The following is a 27,364-nucleotide window of genomic DNA, read 5'->3' on the forward strand; positions in this document are numbered from 1 at the left end:
CTTGCTTGAAAAGATGAGAGGTTCAGTTAGATATCTTGTCATGGCTAAATAGTGTAATAGCATGATCAGTTTTTCCATGGTTGAGTAGGAGCTCACGAATGATAAGAGTATACACAACATCACAGATACATAGTTTAAATGTATCCAATTTATGGAAAAAGAATTAAAGGCCATTTGATATCCTAATTGGAGTTTCTCATCAAATATGCTACTAGGCATCCCAACACAGCACCAGCAACCACCTGTACCAGACCAAATAAAAGGATTGTTCACCATTAGCTAGTACCTACTTATAGTTATTAATTATAACAACAAACCTCCAAGGTCCAGTGCATACAAAAATATATTTCTCATTCCTATTAAAATAAGATTGAAAGTAAATGAAAATGCTAAGCTGAAATTCAAAGTAATTACAAAGTAATTACAGGACCAAGTATCAAAAAGAAAGTAATAACTACATTAAAGTCTATCAACAAGTACAACGAGGTTACATGAGTCGTAGCACTGACCGAGATACATTGTAATTACTTGGATACATAAAAATTACACCACAAAAAAAAATAAAAATTAACCATGATAAAATTAACAGCTTCAAGACTCCATTGTACTTCTTTTCTATTACTTTAAATTTGGATTCTTCTATGCGTAGCCGTTCATGAAGAATCTTGTCATTCCTCCGTTCAACTAACTCCAACGCCATCTTACAGCAGCTGTTTTGCTCACTTTGAAGATCAATCCACTCAAAAAAGTCACATTGTTTTTTCTTCTTATAGTTTGGACAATTAAAAAATCTTCTTCCAAAACTATTTGGTTTTCCAGAAATTCGTAGCTTCGCTTGGCAGCCACAATAGCAAAGTGGTCTTTCCAAACTACCTTGGTCTTCCCATCTTACACCCCTAGAACTTGACCCGGACTGAGAACCCGAACTCTTCATGCCCTATATTAATATTGAAGAAACTAAGCAGTAAATGAAAATCATGCTATTAAAGAAAGCCCCCATATCAGTAAGAAGCTATGTTAAAAAAAACACATATGCTGACAATTGATAACACGAAATTATAAAAAGTAAAAGTGCCATTAAACATGATCTCCAACATTAAAAGTTTGAGTCATATTGAAGGCCAGCCAAAACAGAAAGCTTATCTTAACCATTTGATGCCAGGCTTTACACAAACGGATTCCATATGGGTTCTCTAGATGAGGAGTAACTCTGTTATTTTTTGTACCAAACTGATATCTTTTCTTCCACCAAAAATCATTTGAGAACGCTGAGAACATGAAGGATGTTCTAAAATTGGGTAATCTTATCAGGCAGCACTACAAACGGATTTGTCTCAAAATGCAAATTTTTTCCTTAATGCTTCTAAGCACATGCTTCCTAACACAATCAATTTATCAAACCAATCCTCCAATGTGCAACAATCTTGGTCACGTTAAAAGCATTTGAACATAAAAATAGTAAACCAAGCCATAAAAATACTACTTTAATTTCAACTGAATATTTGTTCACAAATAATTATGAAAAAATTCGAATACCCTCTGTTTCAGTTGTACCCGGATTAAGTAAATAAACTAACTAAAAAATGCTGAAAAAATCCATAACCAACTCTGTTTCAGTTCTCGGCTGCATAGCAGAGAATAAAAAAATTCTGGTAACACGTAAAATATCTACAAAAACAGCATTCATCCAAGAGAGCCGGTGTTGCCAAGTTTGCAGGAGATCTAAAAAATGCATACAAAATCATACCAGAGACCTAGGTTAGGGTATTTCATACCAGAGAAATTCCACGACTCGCGGCGTCAAGGGACGTCTTCGATCGAGGGTTAGCCGTGACTTGGCTCCATGGACTCGTGCGATGGGATCTTGCGAAATGATGAGGGTTTGCACTGCGAGAGGCTTCGCGAATTTGGGGCAACTGCGCAATTAGGTGAGGGCAACTGAGTTAGGGTTTGCGAAATGGAAAGGAAGGAGGTCTTACGAAGCACAGGGAAGTCTTACGAAGGGAATAAACTCGGGAAGATTGGGGCTCAAAAACAAATGAGGGTTAAAGATCTGATGCGGGAGGTCTTACGGTATTTGCAATAAACCTTTACGTGTCACAATTGTATTCACGGGCTGTTATTTGTTTAAAACAGCCCGACCGGCGTACAGGTTTTCTCTTTAGTGAAATCCAAGTTCCCTAGTCTCATTTTGCTAATTGAGACTAAATGCAGTAGACATAAGGTGGAGCTAGTGAGGAAGAAGTTGGGGATGTCTTACAGTTTTGTGGTTGACAGTAAAGGAGCTAGTGGTGGTTTGGCTTTTCTTTGGAATGATTTTGTGCATGTTGATTTGCTATCCTATTCCCAGTCCCACATCTCAGTCATAATCGACAAATGGGGGGATAATAAGGGTTGGATTTGTACCGGTTTCTATGGCAACCCCATGACTTCAAAAAGATATCAGAGCTGGGAGTTGCTGCCTGTTCTAGATCCTAGTAGCAGTAATCCTTGGCTCTGCCTAGGTGACTTTAATGAAATTCTACACTATGGTGAGAAGCTTGGGGGAGGACCTAGGCCTTTAGCTCAGATGGAAGGTTTCAGAACAGCTTTTAATGGAATGTGGTTTACATGACTTGGGGTTCAAAGTGACAAATTTACATGGTGCAATAATAGGGAAGGTTCTCAGTTTACTAAGGAGAGACTCGACAGAGCTTGCGCAAACTCAGCTTGGATTGATAAATTTGGTGGTTTTCTAGTAACAACAGCAACAACAAGCTCTTTTGATCATAGGCCTCTTGTGGTATCTTTGGATCCAGAAGGTCAGAAGTTGATCAGAGGGGAAAGACCCTTCAGGTATGAGGCCAGTTGGGCCCTTAGAGAGGATTGTCATAAAGTAGTGAAGGAAGCGTGGAAAAGACCAGAGATGGTGTCTAACAAGTTGGAATTGGCTACTGAAGGGCTGACAAGATGCAAAGAAAGCTTGAGGACATGGAGTAAAACCTTAGGGGGTTCTACTAATAAACATGTTCACATGAAGATCAAACAACTCTCTGCTCTCCAGCAAGCAGATAAGGGTGACTTGCAAGGATCAATCCAGGCTGTTAAGAAAGAGATTGACCAGTTGCTAAAGGAAGATGATATTCATTGGAAACAAAGGGCTAAGCAAAGATGGCTCCAAGAGGGGGATAGAAATACTAAATTTTTCCACCAATGTGCATCACAGAGGAGGAAAAAGAACACAATAAAAACAGTAGCAGATAAGGCTGGGTCCATAGCAAAGACTCCTGAAGAAGTTGGTGCAAAATTCCAACATTTTTTTCAGAACTTGTTTACAACATCCAATCCAGAGGGCATTTCTAAATCCTTATCTCAGTTAGAGAGAAAAGTTACTGAAGAGATGAATGAAGCTTTGTTGAGAAAGTATACGAAGCAAGAGGTGAAAATGGCTGTTTTTAGCATGAACCCCCTCAGTTCACCTGGACCAGATGGTTTCCCACCAGCTTTCTATCAAAATCACTGGAGTCTAGTGGAAGATGAGGTGTGTGAAGCTGTTCTGTTTATTCTTAACTCTAATGCAATGTTGATGCTATTAATGCTACTAATATTGCATTGATCCCAAAGATTGATAACCCTTCAAAAGTATCTGATTTTCGCCCCATCAGTCTTTGTAATGTAATGTATAAAATTGTCTCAAAGGCAATAACAAGTAGACTGAAAATTATTCTTTCAGAGATCATATCTGTTTCACAGTCAGCATTTGTCCCAGGTAGGCTTATTTCAGACAATATTATTGTTGCATTCTAGGCCTTGCACACTATGAATAACAGAATGATTGGTAAAGAGGGGTACATGGCCTTAAAGCTCGACATGAGCAAAGCCTATGACAAGATTGAATGGAAGTTTTTGAGAGAAGTGATGATAAAGATGGGATTTGCTCAGGAGTGGATACAATTGGTGATGAATTGTGTGGAGTCAGTATCCTACTCAATATTATTGAATGGATCCCCTCAAGACTTGTTCAAGCCAACTAGAGGAATTAGGCAAGGAGACCCTCTGTCTCCCTACCTATTTATTCTCTGTGCAGAAGTTCTCAGCTCTTTACTTAATCATGCTGAATTTTCAAGGGCCATATCAGGTGTTCCTATTGCTAGGGGAATGATTCATATAAACCATCTGCTGTTTGCAGATGATAGTCTCTTGTTCTGCAAAGCAAATTCTCTTGAATGGAGTAGGCTTCTGTTTGTACTCTCATTATATGAAAATGCCTCTGGTCAGCACCTCAATAAAGAGAAAACTTCAATTCACTTCAGCAGGAACACATCTCATGAGAACAAGGAATTAATTCTGAGAATTGCAGGAGTGAGATCTACCCAGCCATATGAGAAATACTTAGGTCTTCCAGCTCTAATGGGGAGATCAAGAAATCAGTCTTTCAATATCATTTTGGATCGTATCAGGCATAAACTGAGCAGTAATAAAGTCAAATTGCTTTCTCAAGCAGGGAAGGAGATTTTCATCAAATCTGTTATCCAATCAATGCCTACTTATAGCATGGCAGTGTTCAAACTTCCTTGGGCCCTTTTAAAAGAAATTAACAAGCTGTTGAGGAACTACTGGTGGGGTCAAATTGAGAAGGAGAGAAAGATTCACTAGATATCTTGGAATTTCATGGGAAAGGCAAAGAAGCTTGGGGGTCTAGGTTTTTGAGATTTGCACAGCTTCAACCTTGCTATGTTAGCCAAGCAAGGGTGGAGGTTGCTGCAATACCCTCAAGCTCTGACTTTCAAAGTTTTAAAAGCCAAATATTTTCCTAATGGCCTTTTCTTGAAGGCCAAGGTGGGGAGTAAACCTTCCTTCATATGGAGGAGTATAATGGCAGCCAGGCAACTAGTGGAAAAAGGCACAAGATGGAGGGTGGGGAATAGCTTCAACATAAATATATTGCAAGACAGATGGATCCCTAGGCCATACTCCTTCAGAATTCAAGGTGCTATGAAATGGGTGAATGCAGAGGCTCCTGTTAGTGAGCTTATTGATCATAACTCAAGGCAATGGAAGACTCAAGTGGTGGAGGAGTGTTTCTCTCAGGAAGATGCAGAACTTATCAAACAAATTCCCATAAGCTATTCAAACTGTGAGGATAAACTTATATGGAATGAGACTTCTTAAGGCACTTTTTCAGTCAAGAGTGCATACCATTTGCATAAGGAATTATCTGATATGGATAAAGGACATGCTTCAAGTAGCTCTCAACAAAATCATATATGGTCCAAACTATGGAAATTGACAGTCCCTCCAGCTGACAAAATTTTCCTTTGGAGAGCCTGCAATGAGGCTTTACCCACCAATCTCAATCTGTACAAGAAGAAAGCTCTTGAGAAACTTTATTGCCCTATCTGTTGTCAGGAAGAAGAATCAGTCATACATGCCCTATGGATATGTCCTGCTGCTCGAGATGTTTGGCATCAATGTTCAAGACAGATTCAAAAAAGTTCTTCCAACTTTAACTCCCTCAGGGATCTGCTTCTTGAACTGGATTCAGTGGGGGGTCAGGAGCGTGTGGAAGAGTTAGCAGTGATTAGCAAGTGTATTTGGTTGAGAAGGAATGATTATGTCTTCCAAAAAGATTTCAAGGGGCCAAATCTAGTAGCTGAGCACGGCAAGTCAATCTTGAAGGATTTGTTGGCAATTAAAATGTAGAATTTAGTTCAGACTCGACAGCAACATCCGATACCCTCAACTTGGTTACCCCCACCTTCTCAGGTTATCAAGATTAATTGAGACGCAGGTATTGACAAATCTAGATGCAAAATTGGAATTGGTCTGATTGCAAGAGATTGGAATGGGTTGGTGTTGGCAACTTCAAGACAATACAGACCACTCTATCCTGATCCTTTCCTAGCTGAATCTGTTGGAGCTATGGAAGCTGCTTGCTTTAGTTCTCACCTGGGTCTTACAAGAATAATACTAGAAGGGGATTCACTTATGGTCACTCAAGCCATTAATGGAAATGTAGAGAATTTGTCTGCAGCTGGTATGATCATTGAAGATATTAAGGGTCAATTATCTGTTTATGACTCATGGTCAATTTTACACATTCGAAGAGAGGGTAATAAGGCAGCTCATGTGCTAGCCAAGAATGCTCTTTTGTTTTCTACATCCTCCGTTGATGTAGGCTGCATTCTCTCTTGCATTGTTGATTTCATTTGACGAATATTACAATGAAGATGTTCCTTTTCAAAAAAAAAAAAAAAAGAAAGACCATTTTATTAATTTCAAGGTCATATAATTTAGGGTAGTTTTATTTAAAATTGATATTATTCCAAAGGAAAAAAAATTTGAAATTTTTTAAACTTGTAACCTTGGCTAAAATATGAACACATACACGCCAAGTCTCTTTCAGGACTTGTTTGAACGGAAAGATGAGATAAAATGAGTTAAGATGATTTATAAATAATAAATAAATTATAATTATAATTAAGATTTGGACATAATATGGTCTGAGAAAATTATCCTGCTGTCACGCGCCAAGGATTTCTTCTCCGCGTTATTTATGCAGAAAAGAAAAGAAAAAAGAAAAAAAGAAAGAACCCTATAAAAACGTTGCCGTGTCCACAACCGGCTTTAGCCCGTAAATCCGGTGAACATCCCTCCCTCATATTACCACTGGGATTTAGCAAAAGCACCATGACCTTCTTTGTTTCCACCTTCGTATTTTCATTCAAAACTTGAAGCACATATTCCTGCTTTTTCAGAAAGAAGAGACCCGCCTTTGGATTTGGTCCAAGTCCGAGACCGATTACACTCGTCCGTCGTCAACTCTGTCTCTAGGATCTTCTATCCCTAGATCAGGTAATGCCCATCCTTTTCACATCCTGATCTTGTGACTTTTGTTTCTAATTTTGGGGGTAGGCTGGGAGGGGTTGTGGTTCTTGAAAGTGGAATACTCGACTTTGTTTGAATTGTTTGGTAATAGGCGCCTGACGGTCCTGAGGGTAAAAAGCATTTTGGTCATTCTTCATCACATTCAAGCTTCAGAATAAGGATACCCACCCTTTCCTTCTTCTTCTCTTCGTATTTTCACTTTTCATCCCTCCTCCTTCTTTTTCTCTTCGTATTTTCACTTTTCAGCCCTAAATCTGTGAGCCACTCTCTCCTGCGTTCCATTCCCTCCAGCCATATACGGTGACCCGGCTGCCTGCTTTCTCCTCCACAACTCCAATCCAACTTGCTCGTTGCTCTTGCACCTGCACCACACACACCCAGCGGCAACGGTCGGCAAATTTCTTCCTTCTGTGTTTACGCCAAAGAGTGGATATTATCGCTCTTTCTCAGCCACCCATAGCCACGGTCTGCCTATATTTGGTTTGCCACCCTCATCGGTTCCACCACATCCTCTGTTACATTAAATTCGGACCCCGAGGTGAAATAGTGAAATATCCACTGGATTTTTTGAAATTAAAGTGGTTAATGAACATCATGGCTTGATTTTGGGATCGATGTTTTTTTTATTTTTTTTCCTTTTAGGAAATGTATTATACATTGTATGTGACTGCTCTTTTCCGAATCTGTGGCTTTGCCTTCCTCTTAGTTACAACTTTGAGAAAATTTTAAATGTGTTTAATGCAATATATTTCAGCAAATAGTCAAGCTGTGATTAATGAATGATGATTACCAGGGCTGTTGAATATATATCAACAAATATCTAGCCTCTGTTTGTTTGATGTTATGTAAGGTTTATAATAATTTACCTAATTTTCAGTTTGGAAGTTGGGGTAGGTTATCGAGATTATTGTTTATACAAAGCTAGATAAATTATTGACAGTTGTGTCTATAGATGAAATTTCAGTTTAGAATTAATAAACCACCACAGAAGAAAACATTAAGAATAGGCAAAGCATTTGAAGAAGAATAAGAATTGGTCTATTGTGTACTTATACTTGTTGAAACATATATAATATAGGTAAATCTGAAAGTTTGAGTTCTTATTGAATAATAGTTAAGAACATGGGTGGTTGAATTTGCTCAATGCAACATATTTTAATAAATCTTGAAGCTATGATCAAGTATGAACTTTATATATATGACTGGTTATTTTTTTGTTTCATCAATTATGAACTTAGATTTATTGGTAATTCCGAAACGGTACACCGGTACACACCGTTACTGAAATATTCCATAAAATGAAATTCAAAACTCTGATTATACCTTTTCTGGTTTGATACTGTGAAGAGAAAAGAATGGTTAAGCTGCTTTATTTATTTATTATTATTTTTTTTTGTGGTTTAAAAATTGAAATGTTTGACTTTCTTTAACTTGTGTGGTATGGACTCTATCCAATTAAGTGGATGTTTTCATTTTGTGGGGTTTTGACTGGTTGATGGTCTAATCATCACCTTTTTAGCATATAGACTTCTTAAGCGTTCGTTGGCAGCCTGGTTGCTTTGAAATGATCCTTTTTCAGGTTTTTTTTTTCTTTTTTTTTTCCCCTGAAAAAAAACTTCTACCAACTAATTTCAGCTTAAAAATTTGATTTTTCTGTTGGGGTTTGCTTATTTTGTACATAGTTTCTTTGTTCTATTACCCTGGTTGAGTTGTACTCACTCAATTACACAACTTTGGGTTGCCTACGAAAGTTCTATTTCTTGGTGCTACTTTTATTGGTTTTTAATCCGTATATTAACTTATGATTATAGGAAAAGCTCTTGATCTTACTTTTGTTGACATAAAGTGACAATGGGTGTCTATATGTGCCAATGTCGATGCATGTTGAAAAAATTCATGGTATACTTGTGCTGATACTTCTTTTCCTCTTTTGTGCTCTATCTTTTATAGAAAATGTCACGAGCTGAAGAACTATGGGAGCGGTTAGTACGTGCTGCATTAAGCAGGGAAAGGGTAGGCGCTGGTGCATATGGGCATCCTAGTACTGGCATTGCTGGAAATGTACCATCTTCGCTTGCAAACAATAGGGATATTGATGAAATTTTGAGGGCTGCGGATGAAATTCAAGATGAAGATCCCAATATTTCTAGAATCTGTATGTCATTTTCGTTTTTTGTTTTCTTGAAGATCATTGTTTATGCGAATTTGTGCGGTCTCATTGTTTTTTCAATGGCTTGTTTTGCATACTTGTGGTTCCCATTACCTAGTTGCGTTGTTAGATGGCGAATGATTAAGACATTACATTATACACTTAAATTTTTTGGGGCATATGAATGTGCAAAATTCACTATGTAATTTTGAAACTTATTTGCTGGATTAATATTTTAATGAGGGGAAATGGAATTATAATTTTTCTAGTTTGGAGAGGAAAAATTGAATCTTACAAGCTTACATACAATTAGTTGGGATTTTAGACTCCTAGTAGAGGTAAAATTATGCTCAATTATTCAGGCCTCAAGTAATCGAAAGTCACTCGATCCTTTTGTGCCATCGTACCCACTCGATCCTGCTGTGCCATCGAACCCCTTTGTGCCGTCGCTATCATCATCGGACCATTAGAAGTTTGAATGTGCAGCCCTGTCAGGCACCGCCAAACTTGTGGCCACGACAGACAAAATTGACGGGCTCCGGCAACCCCTTGGAGGACACCTTGGCGACGGCCCTCCCTTCGGCGATCGGGATCCTCACATAAAGCCTTCCTTTAGGCTTCGTCGACATAGATCTGGTGCGCGATGCAGATATGGTCCGTCATAGACAAGGCCAAGCTCTGGCGACAAGGCAGATCCTTCTTCTTTAGCCGTATTCCTCTTGGTTTCCTCAGAGATGCACATACTGCTTTCTATTCCCGTATAGAAAGCAGATGGATGATCCTGTGATTTGGGATCAAAGGATGACGATGTAAGACACATATTCGTCTCAGATGGATGGTGAGAGGTGGTTGAAGCTAGAATAAAAAATTGTAGTTTTTATGAAAGAGGGAGGTAATAGTTTTCGCATCTTTGAACTTAGTAAAAGGATGGCTAAATTCATGTGTCTATGTGGGACGACAGCTTTATGGGTGGCTAAGGGGATAGAGGATTGCTTAGAACTTATCTGTCATGAGGGATTTTTCATGGAGATAAGGATGGGTAATGGAGTTATCATCATTCAACATCATATTAATGCAAATGGTAGTTTTTTGCAATTCTCAGATTTTCAGAATGGAAGGAGGAAATGTTTGTTGGTGATCCCGGAAGGTGCAAATGGCATTGGATGGAAATATTTTCTATATTCCAGTCAAAGCATCACTGGGTCCAAAGCCGTTGTTTTGAAGCATGCAAACAAAGGGGAGTTTGTTGATGGTAAGATAGTGGGAAGGCCTCCCTCGGTCAAAGTTGCCTCGTACGCCTCAGTGTTGAGGTCACCAACGGGTAGTCCGACAGAGAATAGCTCTGCGGCTGGAGAAAAGGGTAAGGCACTTGTAGTTAATATTGGTGATCGCGATGAGACAGGTAAACAGTTAAATTATAGTAGTGAAAAATTAATGAAAAATTAATGATAGAATAATGAATATTAGTGAATAGTAGTAAAAAGTATGTGAAATTAATAATAAAATAATGAATAATAATGAGGTTTTTGAGAATACTGTACCCAAACTAGGCCCTAATCTCCTCCAATGAACGTTCCCTATCTTCAAAGGTCCTGTTATTGCGTTCCTGCCAAATGCACCATAGAAGACATATAAGAAGCATCTTCCACACAACTGAAATAATTTGTGGGATGCCGTCGAGGTTCGCCTTACATGCCAAATGCTCGACCACTATAGCAAGCATAAACTAGGCTAGCTCTACCCTTCTAAATACATCAACCCATAATGCTCTGATGATCTCGCAATGGAGTAGAAGATGGTCCACAGTCTCCCCACTTTGTTTACACATACAACACCATTCCCCCGCACTATCATCCCCCGTTTCCGTAAGTAATCTGTTGTTAGAATCTTCCCCAGAGATGATGTCCAGGCAAAAAATGCCGCCTTGGGGGGGGGGGAGCTTCTTTCTCCAAATTCTTCTCCATGGAAAGTGATTATTTTGTGGTTGTGTGAGAGCCTTATAGAAAGAACGAATTGAAAATTTGGTAGGTGTCCACCACAAACTATCAACTCCTTGAGTGCGCGGTCTCATAGAGTATAAAAGCTGAAAAAAAATTCTCAAAATTGTTGATTTCCCAATCTTGGGCCGCCTTGGTGAAGTTCACATTCCATTGGAATAAATCCCCAACCCTCTCCATGAGCTCTGCCACTGAGGCTGCATTTGGTTCCTTGACTGAACTCAGCTCAATTGAGTTTTGTTTAGATTTAGACATTTTCTAACATCTAAGTACCAAACTCTCAAATCACTAAACTCATTTCAACTCAAAACCTCTTTACACATGGGACCCACAACCTTTTTCAGCTCAACACTTCTTTACACGCGGAATCCACGATCTTTTTCAATTTCTTATAAATACATCTAAACTCATCTTAACATCCAAATATATCTAAACTCAACTTAGGTGAGCTTCATAGAACTCACTTTACTATCTCAACTCACTACTATTCATAGAGAGCTCAGCTCAGCTCAACATCCAAACGCAGCCTGAAACTTCTTTTTCACTTGCAAGTATGAACACTGTAGGAAATAAGTCCCTGAGAGCTCTATCTCCACACCATATCTCATGCCAAAATTTAGTTCTTGAGCCATCTCACATCGCAATTCTAGTATGACAAGCAAAGACTCCCCACCCTTGCCTATTGTGCTTCCATAAACCCACAACATAAACCCCGCTTATCTTCCTAGAGCACCATCCCCCTGCAATCCTCCATATCTATAATCAATCACCAACTTCCATAAAGCTTCGGGTTCTGTATTATAACGCTAGAGCCATTTCCCAAGTAAAGCCCAATTGAACACCCTTAGGTTTCTCTCCTAACTTGTAACTAGGCGTTCTCTTTCGTATACTTCTTGTGTACTTTGACAACACCTATTTACTTGACGCAATGGAATTTTATTTTACCTTTTAAAAAAACCAGAGTAGACATATGGGAACGATCTTCCATACAGCTACAATTGTGGAATGCAATATAGGCCTCTCCAGCTAGCAAGAAGATCAACGACCCTCCTAGGCATAACCCATGCTAGCCCTACCCTATTGGAGGTAGTATCCCATAGGTACCTAGCCACCTCACAGTGAGGATGCAAATGGTCTACAGTTTCTCCACTTCTCCTACACATGCAACACCAGTCAATTATTATGATCCGCCACCCCTAGGGGTTGGCTCAAGTGGTAAAGGTCTTGGTCTTGTTCATGGTCAAAATCTTCCCTAAAGAAGCTGTTTACATGAAGAAAGCGGCCTTGTGAAAATAACAACCCTGACTTCATCTGCAATCAAGTATCAAAGTCTATCTTCAAACTTCTTTATTTGGCCCTTTATTCTGTATATGAAACTCTTTTTTTGATAAGTATTCTGTATATGAAACTAATTCATAAATGTTCATGGAAACCTCTAGATTTGTTTGAAATTGCCAACTTTTTGCTATTTATCTGCAGTATGTGAGCATGCTTATTCACTGGCTCAAAATCTGGATCCTAATAGTGAAGGAAGAGGAGTTTTACAATTCAAAACTGGACTGATGTCAGTAATCAAGGTATGTGTTCAGGCTGAAATGCTAAATTTTGTTTTCAACACTCAACAATTATAGTTCGTGCATTATGGACAAGACAATGACTATTTTGTGGGTGTACTTTCATGTGTGTGCTGCGTGCATGTTTAAGTGGTACAAGCTCTCTATTGCTCTTTTGGACATTAGGGATTAGTGTATTGAATATCTTGTTTATATTCAAATCTATAATTTTTACTTGGCTCTTAAATATGAAACTTTCACTTTTACTACCAAATCAATTAATCTTGGTCTTTATTTTGTTTTAATGTCACATGTAATGTGTTGTCATTTTGAGCAATTTTCAGCAAAAACTAGCAAAGAAGGAGGTTGGTCCAATAGATAGAAGTCAAGACATTGCACGGTTGCAAGAGTTCTACAAACTGTACAGAGAGAAGAATAATGTGGACAAGCTACGAGAAGAAGAAATGAAGTTGAGGGAGTCTGGTGCTTTTAGTGGAAACCTGGGCGAGTATGTTTCTAAACTAGGAAATAACATTTTAATAATTTTGAATTAAGCTCTGCTCTCGAACCATTCACCTCTCGCTTGATATGGTTCTGCCTGCCTTCTTCTATTCCCTATAGGCTCCCCAAAAAAAAAAAAAAAAAAAAAAAAAAGAAAAGAAAAAAAAAGAAATAGAAATTAAAAACCAAACTTTTCATTTATTGTTGCTTGAGGGTGCCCAGATTTTGATATCTTATGTTCTTTTTCTTTTGGAATTGATTCCATGAGTTCTCTTAATATTCCCTGGAAGCAAGGTCTTTTTTAATGCTTCTCTGGGGTATGTTCATGTTTGACATAATTTATATAGAGCATTATTTTAAAGTTTCTATCAGTGTTTTTTTGGGGATTTGAGAACTATGAGGCTTTGACAAGGACGAAGGAAATTTTGTAGCCTGTTGACAGTTGCTTATTGTGTGTGTGTGTGGGGTGAGTTGTTATGATTATAGGGTCTGTTGTAGTGGAAGAATGTTATGATGGTTGTAGATTGATCAGGATTTGAATGGCTTAATTGTTTTAAGGAAAAATGGCTGAGGTTTAAGTGCTAGAATTTTCCTTGTCTGAATTTATAAAAAAATGGAATTTTCCTTGGCTGCAATATAATATGAAATTTGTGGCTAAATATCGGAAGAATTATTCTGGCTCAGCGTTTGTAAAGTTTGATCCTCGCAAAAGGAAAGCATTGATCTTATCGAAGTAAATTTTAGAGGTAGGTTGAGGTTTAAATTGGACTCCTAATTAGATAGACAAAAACTATGTACTAGAAGCTCAATATCTTGAAGAACAATGCCATCATGTTGCTGTGAAGCATATAATGGGAGGGGTCTTGGGCATGGATGGCCCATCCTTTGTTTGCAAAAGCAATGTGCTCTGTTGTTTGGAGAGCAATGCCTTCAATGCTCTTGTTGATCATATGGTGGGAAATGAACAGTAGGTCTTTACAAGGAATGAAGGTCCATTCTTTGTTTGGATCTTTGGGTTTGATTTTGTTGATGCTATGACTTCAAGGATTTTGAATTAGCTAATGCACCTACTTAGCTAGGGCATAATAGTTTTGTAATTGGCTTTTGCCCATTCTGTTATTAATAAGAACTGTTTACTTATCAAAAAAAAAAAAAAAAAAGAAAAAGAAAAAAAAAGAAAAGGATTTTGAATTAGTTACCTTTTGTTCTTCTCTATTACGTGAGGATTTTCCTTTTCTTTTGAGGTGCTCATGAACATTGAATGAAATCATATGGTATTAACTGGAAAAAATTTGATGAAAAAATGAAATCATGTGAGATATTAACTAGAAGTGTTAAATATGACAGTGGTGTAAATATCCCAAATATTTTTGTATAAGATAATTTTATTAATGAGCAAAGAGGCATAATCTAGTACATAGGGTGTATACAATAGATACACCTCGTTAGAAAGAGCAAAATGATTAATAAAGTCTTGAATTGAGATCGCAATGTGGTTGGGTTTTGATTTATGTTACCGTTTGGGTTTTGGATGGAATTGGTTGTTGGGGTGTGATTTTCGTTGTTGATTTTTGGTTTCAAATTTTGGGATGAATTTTGATTGAATCATGCTTATTTGGGTGAGGAAATTGTTTGGGTTGGTTAGGAACTCTTTTTTTTTTTTTGGTTTTATTCATAGGAAAAGGAGGCATGGCCCAAGTGGATGTATACATGAGAAGTACCTGACTAGGGTTTACAACCGAAAGTAGAAAATCATGGACAAGTCCATTAAAATCAATGACCCCCACCCATAAGAACAAGGTTTTAAAGAAAAAAACTTTAAGCTTATCCATTGTTCTCTCGTGATCCTCGAAGCTTCTATCATTTCTCTCCCCCCAAATGCACCAACACATACATATTGGGGCCATCTTCCATATTGTTGCCACTTGTGTATTGCCGTAGAGTCCTCTCCAACTTGCTAGAGAATCCACCAGCCTATGAGGCATGACCCATGATAATCCTATTGCCGCAAAAAAATCAACCCACAAGGTCCTAGCCACCTCACAATGTAGAAGCAGGCAATCTACATATTCCCCATCCTTCTTACACATGCAAATTTCTAACAATATTTTATTCAACTTTTAACTTTCATCTAAAACCATCTCATCTCACTATCCAAATCTCACTTGAGTTTGTAGAGTGAAACTTGCCGAGTCCACCTTGTTGAAGTTCATGGCTGAGAAGAAAATGGTTTAGTAAACATGCCCCTGAACATAGATTTTCTTTTTACGGAGACATTGTTTGGAGATTGTAAAGGGATTTACATATTTAAAATAAAAGTCGTAAAGGAATTTCTCCTGTTTTGGGGAATGATTTGGAGCTTCTCATGTTTTGTACTTCTCTGATTTTTTAGAAAACATTAAGAAGCTGATGCGTCAGCTTCCCGTTAAATGGTGTAAAACCTATGTCCTAACCATGCACCATATTGAAAATAATGTTTTCTTCCTTAATGATGTGCCTCCTTTGTTTTCCATATTTATCTTTTGACTGATTGATTGTCGATTTCAGGTTGGAGCGAAAGACAGTAAAGAGAAAACGGGTGTTTGCAACTTTAAAAGTTTTAGGGACGGTGCTGGAACAGTTGACCAAGGAGATTCCTGAAGAGGTTGGATATTTGCTGTGTTTTCTTATATTTGCAGTTTCTTATATTTGCAGGAATTAAGCCTCTACCTTTTATTTGGCTTCATTTTCTTAGTATTTTTCTTTTTAACCCTTTTGAGTTGCCCAATTATGTGGGATATCTGATGCTGAAAGGGGAAGTGTGAAGCACATACTCTTTTCTTTTTAATCTTATGAATTTGTTTTGAGTGATTATTCCTTTTCTATAAATTTTACAAAAAGGAATTTTGTCCATTCTCGGGATCATTTAGAGAAGAAATTTCTGTAGTGTTCTTTATAGTTTATGCTTTGCGTGAAATGAAATGTTGGAGTTGGATTAAAGGATTGCTTTTGTTCTTATTGTCTCTGTGGAGACACTTGTTTCTTTTCAAGTGAGCTGTAAAGGAAAGGCAGAGCCGAAACTTTTTATTTTTATTTTTTTTTATGATGCACTGCAGTTTATTTTTCCTCAGCTTATATAAAACTTTGTCTTGGAGCTGCCATATTGTCTAGTGCTTTGAGATTTTTTTTAAGTCAGTGGTTTAGTTTAAATGCAATAGTGGCTCTTTCATAGAGCATTGCAAGGGTAATAAGCATTTAGATCTCGCCGTGGCTTTTGATCAGGTACATAAACTATAGTGGGGAGTTCTTACTTGTACTTGGAAATATCACCGCTGTTGTTCCTTAATTAGCAGAGGCAACTTATTTTTTTTGACTTGTAAAAGAAAGGTCTATTACATAGCAGATTGCAGGGCATATTAGTTCTCCTTATCCTTTGGAATTTATGATTGGAAATAAAGTATTACTTGAATTCAATTGGCTATATTTAAACACATTTTTTGGCTTTTGTTGAGTAACCTAGCTCTCTTATGGGAAAATGGATTGATAACTAAATTAATCTAGGTAAGAAAATTTCTTCTGTACTTTTGTTTTTGGAGACTAGATGATTTTAGTGAAATCACCACTTGTTTCAAAACCTTAAGTTGATGCAAAGAGATAGATTTAATTATTTGTGGTATATTTTTAACACTTCTCACGTGCGGGCCAAACTCCCTATCAATTAGTGGGCTCAACATGTGAAATATTAAGGCCTTGTTTGTTTTCAGAAAACATCTCATCTCATCATTACAGTTTTTTCAACTTCCAATACAAAATAAAATAAACAATTCAACTTTTTCAAATCTCAAAACAAAAATAATATTAAAAAATATATTCTAACAATACTTTATTCAACTTTTTAACTTTAATCTCAACTCATCTCATATGCGAAAACAAACGAGCCCTTAATTAAATGGATAATTGTAGAGTTAAGGTTCAAACTTAGGATCTTTGCTTTGATGCCATGTGAAATCACTACTTGTTCCAAAAGGTTAAGCTAATGAGAAGAACCTTGTCTTCAAAATTGTGCTGGAGATGCACGTAACCGTGTGATGATAGTTAATATGAGAATAAAAAAAATATGTTCTCAATTGTCAGCCTCATATTATGACAATGTTAGATGACTTTTGGTATCAGATATCTTATTAGTTATTACTCAATGATTGTTTTATGGTCAATTTTGGGTATATGAAATAGATTTGTATGCAATAGCTATTTTTTTTCCTTTGCATAGGTGCTCACGCATTAGGGTTGGTGTTGGGGATTTTCGTGGACTGTGTCTATCATGCACATTTTGTGAAGGAAGAAATGAAGAGTAGATAGAAAATGCTGCTGGTTTGTTTGTTTGTTTTTTTTTTTTTGTTGGGGGGGCGGTCCTTTTTCTTTTGGTTGATGGGGAGATGGAACTAGCTTTTCGTTGTTGAAGTGTTATTGGGAACTAGGGGTGAGCACTGACATTGTCGGAGTTTGAATCCAAAATTCCAACTCCAACTCCAACTTTAATCAAAGGCCGATTCCAGCCTCCGCGTCCAATACTCTTAGGGCATGTTTGGCAAGTGGGATGTGACACAAAATTCTCATCTTATCTCATCATTACAACTTTTCAAATTTCCATGCAAAATATACTAAACAATTCAACTTTTTCAAATCTCAATTCAATTTTTTCAAATTCCAAAACAATAATAATATTAAAAAATAATATATTAAACTTCTATCTAAGTCAAAAAATTCTCATCTCACTATCTAAACCTACCCTAGAATCCGCTTTGCCTCGAATTCATACTCCTTAAAACGAAGCATATGTCAGAGTCAGAGTCAAAGTTGAATTTCAACATGCAAAAATTTCCCTCTCTCACATTTTAGACCCACCAAACACTATCACAAGATTGTGATATTCACGACGAAAAATGAGTGCATAATCGTTGGTCAAGATGATTGTAAATTGTAATTGTGTACTGTTGTATAAGTTACAAAATCATAGTATAAATTATTCTACAATATGGAAGCTGATAGACATAGAATTAAGTATATATATCATAATATCAATAAGAGTAAAATATTAAGTTAATAATTAAATCATGGTTATAAAATGAATATGGTATTAAGCTTAGAAGCTATAATGATATAGTCCAAGATGCTTGAAATTAGTAGTTTATAAATATATGCTATAATTGGAAGATGGTTGTGGAACTATTAATTAATTATAGTATAAGAAATTAAGTATCATGATATAATAAAACTGAGGAATAAGCAGAGGGTATTTTTCTCTCTCCTCCTTATTTTCTCTCCGTACACTTTTTTTTTCCCCGTTTGCTTGGTTGGTGATGCTGTTCATGGGAGGTGAGTGAGGGATGATTGCAAGTATGAGTAGGAATACAAGCATGTTGAATGCTGTCATTATTGATCGTAAATTCTTTGGAGGTAGTTAGAACTGGGCGATGGGTGAACATTATAGAAAGGGGGTGGAAGTTGGTGAGGAGTCTTTACTTGGAGTTAGCCTCGACATGGTGGTTCACTAAAGCTCTAGAGGACTGTCTAAAGGTGGGAGGAAGTGAGTTTTATTCAGCACACAGAGAAGGAGACAAGGGCTTCATAGCCCAGAGGTGCTCAAACTCCCAAGGGGCTTACATGTCGTTGGTGAAATTCAAACAGGGGGGTAGGAGAAACAATATTCTTATTCCTGAAGGGAGAGATGGGAGGGGGTGGAGAAATCTGGTGGAATTTTTGAGGGAGGCAGGCAGAAAAGTCCGTGTAGCTAAGCCGACACCTCCAATGGTGGTAGCGATGTCGGTAGCTCAACCCTCGAAATTGTAAATGGAGGAGCTGTAGAAACCTTGTGCTCGAGGTCTTGCTAGTCTTGGCATGAGATGTGTTGTTGCCGTATATGTAGAGGAGAAGTGTAAGGAGGGTGGTGGCAGTGGCAGGGATGATGTTGGCCTTAATAAGGAAAATATACTGAGGGCTATGTCAGTGATGCAAAACCAGTTGAATGAGATGCAAACTAATCTAGTTGGCTTGTTACGGGTGGTAGAGGAAGATAAAGGGGAAGAGACGATACGGTGCTTGTTGAAGGATTCTCAGAAGGGATTGAAACGTTGTGTGGAGGGTGTAAACGGTGTGGATGTGGGCTTGGGCCATGGGCCTGCAAGGCTGTGTTGGAGGGTTGGGCTCGAGACAAGAGGCTGGGCTTACGGGAGGGTTGGGCTTGGGGAAAGGCCTGCTATGGGTATGGAGGGCTGTGAGCCGGGATCTGTGTATCGGCGTATCGGGGGACACGGGAGGGCCTAGCATGATGCTTGTGCCGACGGCTCCACTACTGGCACATAAAATGTCGCCGGTCCTTGGTGAGTCTTTTGGTGGTGCGACGAAGCCGGTGTTGTCGTTGGAGAGGGAGGAGGGAGACCTCGATAGGGCCTGTAATGCTGATGGTAATGCTATGTTCGAGGAGGCTGATTTCGAGGATGGAGAATTGTGGGGAACGACAAAGGAGGTGAAGGGGTATCGGGAGCCATGCTGTTAGAGGGAGAGGTGCCACTAGTTCTAGACATGCTGGAGTGTTCTGGGTTGTAGAAGAGTGTGTTGTTGGGTGGTAAGTTGTCACAGAACTTGCCGATGGAGGGAGGGGAGCCATTGGTTGAGGAAGACTTGAAGGTTCTGGAGAGGGGGAAGGAGGTGGAGAGGGGGGAGGTGGAAGGGATGGTGCACTGGTTCTTTTCAACCCATCTACAGCAGAGGTGGAGTCCAAAGGGGAGGATCCTTCATTGATACGTATCATGCCACCTCTACCTACTGATTGGGTATTAAAAAAGGTGGAGGAACTGCAGAGTGTGGTGGGGATTTTGTGTGAAGGATGTGCTGACTAGTTTAGGGTTATGTTAATAGCCATAGAGGCACAACAGGGAGTAAGACCAAAAAGAAGCAGGGAGTTGAAGCGGCTCGATTGGTCCATTAACTATGATGGAAAGGAGGGGAGTGCAAATCGTGGTATGAATAAAGGGAGGGCTGGATTTGTTGATAAATGAAGCCCAAAATTTTGATTTGGAATGTTAGGGGGTTGAATGAGATCAATAAACGTCACCAAATAAGATCATTGTTAAGACAATGGAAGATGGACATTATTTGTTTGCAGGAAACGAAGTTAAAGATTATTACAAGAAGAACTATTCGAAGTATTTGGAGCTGCCAATATGTAGGATGGACATACTTACCTTCTAAGGGGGCTTCGGGTGGAATTTTGGTCATGTGGGACAAGAGGGTAGTGGAGTACATTGATGTATTTGTGGGAGTTTACTCAGTGGGATGTTCCTTTAACAATTCTGTAGATGGCTTTGAATGGGCCTTTGCTGGGGTTTATGGCCCAACTTAGATAGTGAATGACGGTTGCTTTGGGATGAGCTGGTAGGCCTATGTACTTGGTGGGATGTTCCGCTGTATAAGATTTCCCAGTGAAAGATCGGGGGAGGGGCGATAAACTTAAGCTATGGTGGACTTCTCAGATTTAATATTTGAACTAGAACTCATGGACTTACCACTCATGGGAGGTGACTATACTTGGTCTAACATCCAAGCCTGGTCAAGATTGGACAGATTCCTCATTTCTCCTTTATGGGAAATACAATTTCTAGAGTTATATCATAAAAGACTTCCTCGGGTATGCTCTCATCACTTTCCCATAGTGTTAGATTGTGGAGGAATTTCAAGTGGTAGAAGATGGTTTAAATTTGAGAATATGTGGTTGAAAGCGGAGGGGTTTGCGGAATTGGTTGGATAGTGGTGGAATTCATATCAACTAGAGGGCACCCCGAGCAAGGTCTTGGCTAGAAAATTGAAAGTTTTGAAGGTGGATTTGTAGATATGGAATGAACATGTATTTGGTAATGTAACATTACAAAAGAAGGATCTCCTTCATGGATTGCAAAGCTTGGAGGGTGTGGAAGAAGAGAATGAATGCAAAGGCCAAGTTGTCTCAGAGATAGAAAGGTTGATATTAATGGAGGAGATTTCGTGGAGGGATTGATCATAAAAAAAAAGAAGCTTTTGAGGCCATTGATCATAACAATAGGTTTGGTTAGAGAGACCATTTGAAGAGGAAGATGTACGACTAGTAATTAGTAAAATGAATAAGGATAAAGTGTCGGGTCCGGATGGTTTCACTATGGCATTTTTCCAAACTTGTTGGGAGGTGGTGGGAGGGGAGATTATGCAGGTTTTTCAGGAATTCTTTTCGTTTGGAAAATTTGAGAAAAGTTTAAATGCTACTTTTATTGCATTTGTCCCTAAAAAGGTAGGTGCAATAGAGGTGCAAGATTTCAGGCCTATTAGCCTTGTGGGCAATATGTATAAAATAATTGCCAAGGTTCTTGCCAATAGGATGAGCATTGTTATGAATAAGATTATTTCGAAGTCCCAAAATGCATTTGTGAGAGGCAGACAAATTTTGGACTAAGTTTTTATAGCTAATGAAAGGCTTGGACAATAGGCTTAAGTCGGGAGTATCAGGTGTCTTATGTAAACTAAATATGGAGAATGCCTATGATCACGTCAACTGGAATTTTTTGTTGTATTTGCTAAGTAGATGTAATTTTGGGGAAAGATGGCAGGGGTGGACAAAGCATTGTGTGACAATGGCTTGGTTCTCGGTTTTGGTAAATGGTGATCTTGTGGGTTTCTTTAATAGTTCGCGGGGGTTGCGACAAGTGATCCACTATCACCACTCTTACTTGTGCTTGTGATGGAGGCTCTTAGTAGAATGGTGTCGGCTGCTGTAGAGAGAGTTTTATTTTTAGGATTTTCAGCGGGGGTTGCTAACCATGACTCCACCATTATTTCTCATCTCTTGTTTGCAAATGATGTGCTGATGTTTTGTGAGGATGAGGCCGGACATATTCAATCTTTGAAGGCCATCTTGCTATGTTTTGAAGCGGCATCCGGATTGAAGATAAACCTTGCTAAAATAGAGATGGTTGCGGTGGGTGATGTAAGCAATATTAGAGGATTGACATATTGGGGTCTGTGGTTTCTTCGCTGCCATTGAAGTATCTTGGTTTGCCGTTGGGAGCAACTTTCAAAGCCAAGACAATTTGGGAGGAGGTGTTAGAGAAATTAGAGCGTAGGTTAGCCGGGTGGAAAAAGGTTATACTTATCGAAAGGGGGGCGAATCACACTTATAAAGAGCACTCTTTTCAACCTTCCCACATATTTCTTGTCTTTATTCCCCCTTCTGACGATCATTGCAACTAGGATTGAGAAACTATAATGCTATTTTCGTATGGGTGATGAGTTTAAATTTCATCTAGTTGATTGGGATAGAGTGTGTACTTCCTTTGAGAGATGGTGGGTTGAGGGTCCATAATGTGAGGTTCTTCAATAAGGCTCTATTAGGGAAATGGTTGTAGTGTTATAATCATGAGAGGGAAGCCTTATGGAAATGGGTGATTGATGCGAAGCATGCAAGGGGGGGTTGGTGTTCTAATGAGGGGAGGGGGGCTTACGGGGTAGGGTTGTGGAAGTATATAAGGCAAGGGTGGGGGGATTACTTGAGTAACACTCGGCTGTGTTTGGGTGATGGCAACAAAATTAGGTTTTGGGAGGATGTGTGGGTGGGAGAATTGGCTGCTTATCCTAATATTTTCAGAATTGTTCGAGATAAGGAAGTTATTGTGGCTGATGTGAGGGCAATTAGTCATGGTTCACAGGTGTGGAATATCAACCTCACTAGGGAGGTACATGATTGGGAAGTGAGTGTGTTGGAGGAGTTCTTCAACTTGCTGTACAACATCACTGTTGGGGTGCCAGCTGAAGACACGATGGAATGGAGACCTTCTAAGAAAGGAAATTCTTGGTTCGCTCTTTTTATGATATACTTTCAGCTCAAATTAGGCCCAATTTCCGTGGAAGAACATATGGAGGAGTAAAGCACCTCCCAAGGCTGCATTCTTTGTATGGACAACAGCTTTAGGGAAGATCCTAACAATTGATAATCTAAGGAGGGGAATTATAATTATGGACTGGTGTTGCATGCGCAGAAATAGTGGGGAATTGATAGACCATTTACTACTACGTTGTAATTTTACAAGGGACATATGGAATTACTTCTTCAGCAGTATGGGACTAGCTTCGGTAATGCTGGGAAGGGTGGTGGAACTACTAGCTAGCTGGAGAGGGATCGCAGGGACACCACAAATTGCAGCAGTGTGGAAGATGGTTCCTATTTGTATTTTTTGGTGTATTTGGAGAGAACAGAATGATAGACTTTTTGAGAATCATGAACGCTCCTTGGAGGATTTTAGGAGATTTTTTTAGAAGACTTTATTTATGTGGGCCATTGCTCTAGAGTTAAATGGTCTCAGCTTCCATAACTTTCTTGTAACAGTTTTTAGTTCTTAATTTGATGTACTCATATGTATACCTCTGTTGTACTTGAGCTATGCCTATCTTTATCAATACAACTACTTATTACTTATATAAAAAAAAAAAATATCATGATTTAACTATCAATAATTACTCTTAAGATATAAAGTAGTACATATATCAGTACAAGTTATATTTAAGTATGTCACGATAGAACCATTAACAATTACTCTATGGTATACACTAGTGCATATTTTAGTATTAAGTATAAGTAAAATTTATTATGATATAACCATTAACAATTACTCTAAGATCTATACAAGTAAATATGTTACTATTGAAATACCTTGTATCAATTATTATAATTTCAAGCCTATAGTTATAGTATATGTATAAAATAATAGCATACCCTTAATATAAATTATATAGCATACATCTAATATTAATCTAGTAGTACACATAGTGATTACTATATGCATACTATAAATTAGTAATAGTACATGACTCATATTTAACAGTTACTACCCCTAGATATGTATTAGTACATATACTAACTAGTATTTAATAGTGAATATATACATAATTGTGTGATACTATAAAATAAATGTGCCGTAATTATTAACACTTCTACTAGTTTAGTATTGAACATAAGTTATAGACTTCAATATAAGTATATGCTATATATGTATGATTACTATATAAAAAATTTATCAAAAAATAAAAAAGTAAAAATAAAAATATGATTACTATATAAAATAATGGTATAGAGTTGATATATATTTTTTAACATGTGGTTAATGATGTTTACTTATAAAAAAAAAAAAATGTTGTTAATGATGTCGGAGTCGGAGTCTATCAGAAAAGTCCTCCGACTCCGACTTCGACTCCGACTCCGATTGGATTTAACATGAAAAATCCAACTCCGACTCTTTTTTTTTGGAGCTCCAAGTATGACGGTGCAGAGTCGGTGGGTTGGATTTTTGCACACCCCTATTGGGAACAAGTCCTACCACTTATCAAAGAAAAGAACTGGGAACAGATTTTAGTAATTTTGTCAAGTCTGTGGCTGCGAGGGTAGGGGTGGTTCCCTTGTTAAGATCACTTCACAACATGCTGTTTATTTGGATACCAGGAATTCATAGTTGGACTAATTGCAAACTACAAATTTGATTCTCAATTTGATTAATCTTCATGAGTGTTATATTTTGTTAGGTATTTGTTACACCCCCTATGTGTGTGCAAATTACTATGAAATATGCCGATAATGTAGTTTTCTTATTTGATTTGATGTAATTTTATTTCATTACTTTTCTTTTCAGCTTAAACGGGTGATGGAATCTGACGCTGCAATGACTGAAGATTTAATTGCTTATAACATTATACCATTGGACGGTCCGTCCTTAACAAATGCCATTGTGGATTTGCCTGAGGCAAGTTTGTTTCCTCTTATGTAAGTCTAAAGCAACTGTTGATTATTTCTTCCATTATTTAACTTGAGGGCCTTATTTACCAGGTGCGAGCTGCAGTGTCAGCTTTAAAGTACTTTAGGGGTTTACCAAAATTGCCTGTGGATTTTCCCATTCCTGCGACGAGGAATGCTGATATACTTGATTTTCTGCATTACATATTTGGATTTCAGGTCTGTACATCTATAATTTCTAAATATTAAAGTTAGAATGGTTGGACTTTTCCCAGCTGTAATGCAACAAGGAGGAAGGGTCTTGCCTGCTGTTTTGGATATTTTTTCTAAAATCTGGGGTTTATGCGAAATTTAGATGGCTTTCCTTCTAGACAATTTCAAGGGTTATGTGGAAATAAGCCTTTTTTCCTGGGGCAAGGTGGTCCACTTGATTGTCATAATCCTCGAGTGATATGATTAACTGTTGGTGGTTCGTGTGTTCAAGATTGCTGGAATCTTTTGGATTGGAGGCTCTTTGTCCTGGGATTTTTTCATGCATCCCCTCTGTTGCATGTGGGTTCTTTTGGTTCTGAAAACTCATCATCCGGAATGTGAATCTTTTCTTATGCATGGGAAAACATGAGTTGAACTGTGTTTGATTTTTCAATGGGAGTCAACTAAGGAATGATGTACAACAATGGGATCAGTTTATGCCAATTATTTATTTATCTTTTGGAGTTTTGGGTTGTTATGTGTATCATTTTGGATGGTTTGGAAAGTTTTGTCTCTTTCATTTGTGGTTGTCTTCCTCTCATGTCCATATGTTGGGTTTGGGATTCGGCTTTGTTTGCTAGATTTCTTAGTTTGGGACGTTACTGTCATAAAATTGTTTCTTGCATCTAATGTTTAAAGTTTTTGTTTACCAGAAGGACAATGTTTCCAACCAGCGGGAACATATAATTCATCTCCTTGCCAACGAACAATCACGGCTTCATATTCCTGAAGAACCTGAACTGGTAAATCTCTAATCTTTACTGTTGCAATTGCATTAATCTAAGATACTGGATTAGATGGTCATATATTGCTCCATTGGTGTCAAAACTGTTGCATTAAAGGTGCATTGTGCAACCTGATGCAGAATTTTCTGTTCTTCCAATTTGTAGGATTTCTTTGGTATGCAAAGATTCTGTAGTTTACAGGTTTAGGAATTCTAAAGCTAGCGGTTATTTATATTAGATTGTGTCAAGTCATAATTATTTTATTGCTGTGCTCGTTGCTCTTTTTACTTATTTGATTGTATTAGCTTCTATTTGGAGACACCCTATTGTTGGTAAAGCTCATATTGTTTGTCCAAGATAAGTATCAGCATAGCCAAGAATATGTGGTAGAAAGAATATACATATAGGATATGTCTTGGCTGAGATGACCTTTCCTTTTCATTTTTCAATTTCACTTTTAAGATGACAGACACAAATGCCCTATATCTATAGTACAAAATAAGGTTGATAGGCTCCAATACAGCAATGTGTATATCAAATATATGTTGCAAACATATATTTCATGATATGTTTCATTCACTTTTTGGTCAAGTTTTTGGGAAAATAATTTTCGAATCATTTTCTTTATAAGCTACTGGATTATTGTGTCAAATGCACGATCAGGATCCATCCAAAGGATTTACTGAAAAACAAAAACAAGATAAAGAAAACGAAGAAAATAAATAAATACATCAAAGAGTCTCTCTCTCATCCTCTCTTGGAGAAATCTCCAGGCTTTTCCTGGATTTAGAAGCATGCAGAAATTTTATATTGCAAGGGAAGGAATACTTATAAAAAAAAAATATTGCAAGGAAAGGTTTTGAAAATTCAAACATTTTTTTTTCTACAAATCGATATTAAACTGAAACTGCTATAGATCTGAAAAACCTAAAAAATACAAATTCGAATTCATAAAAATCAGACCTGAGGTCATGCACTAATACTAATTCTATAAGTAAATTGGCTGGTGCGGCTCTATGTTTGAGTGCATCTATTTTACTTGTTGATATGTAAGGTCAGAAGAAATCTCCTGACTTTGTATGCTCCCTGATTTCTTAGTCACATGTTCCTCTTATTACCTATTATGAGGAATAGTTTGTGGGGTGTATTATACTCGGGCTTTCTTTTCTTCTATTACCTATTAAAAAAGAAAAGAAATCTTATGATTATTTGTGGGGGTGTATTGTTCTCTTTGATTAGTGGTAAAAAAAAAATTCTTATGAATAAAAAAGTTCCGGCATTGGTATTTGGGATATTTTTAAGAAAAATGCAAAAGAATATCAGGGAAAAAAATCAGCTAAGATCTGAATTTACAAAAACTGAAAAACTCCACGAAGGCAAAAGAGGAGAAAGTCCTAATCACCCTATAAAGTTGAGAACAGATATTAGAAATATATTTAGAAACCCCTAGGGGTAAAGGCCTTGGGCTTGGGGGTATCCCAAGTCTAAGGATCAAATCCCCTTGGTTGCAAACAATCTATAGGGGCCATCAGACC

The 27,364-nt window shown here is 37.8% G+C and overlaps 2 protein-coding genes across 4 annotated transcripts in view; both read left to right on the plus strand.

Moving 5' to 3' along the window:
* Positions 1-1,957: 1,957 nt before the first annotated feature.
* Positions 1,958-4,635, plus strand: LOC109001610. Its single transcript, XM_018978962.1, has 4 exons — positions 1,958-2,073; positions 2,137-2,604; positions 2,656-3,520; positions 3,787-4,635. The coding sequence occupies exons 1-4, from the start codon at positions 1,958-1,960 to the stop codon at positions 4,633-4,635; spliced, it is 2,298 nt and encodes a 765-aa protein (XP_018834507.1).
* Positions 4,636-6,606: 1,971 nt separating this feature from the next.
* LOC109001689 (callose synthase 9) overlaps positions 6,607-27,364 on the plus strand; it is a 90,047-nt gene continuing 69,289 nt past the window's right edge. The window contains exons 1-8 of one of the 3 annotated variants that reach the window (XR_004798301.1): positions 6,607-6,834; positions 8,818-9,022; positions 12,493-12,590; positions 12,911-13,074; positions 15,615-15,711; positions 24,752-24,862; positions 24,946-25,071; positions 25,758-25,847. Coding sequence is in view for 2 of the 3 variants with exons in the window: in XM_018979071.2 (XP_018834616.1) it covers positions 8,821-9,022; positions 12,493-12,590; positions 12,911-13,074; positions 15,615-15,711; positions 24,752-24,862; positions 24,946-25,071; positions 25,758-25,847 (888 nt within the window). In the remaining variant the exon portion in view is untranslated. Of the gene's footprint in view, positions 6,835-8,817; positions 9,023-12,492; positions 12,591-12,910; positions 13,075-15,614; positions 15,712-24,751; positions 24,863-24,945; positions 25,072-25,757; positions 25,848-27,364 lie in introns of those variants that run through there. The other 2 variants (XM_018979071.2, XM_018979072.2) reach the window with 2 other exon arrangements.

The sequence above is a fragment of the Juglans regia genome, chromosome 14 (assembly GCF_001411555.2).
Source record: "Juglans regia cultivar Chandler chromosome 14, Walnut 2.0, whole genome shotgun sequence".
Classification (NCBI taxonomy): domain Eukaryota; kingdom Viridiplantae; phylum Streptophyta; class Magnoliopsida; order Fagales; family Juglandaceae; genus Juglans; species Juglans regia.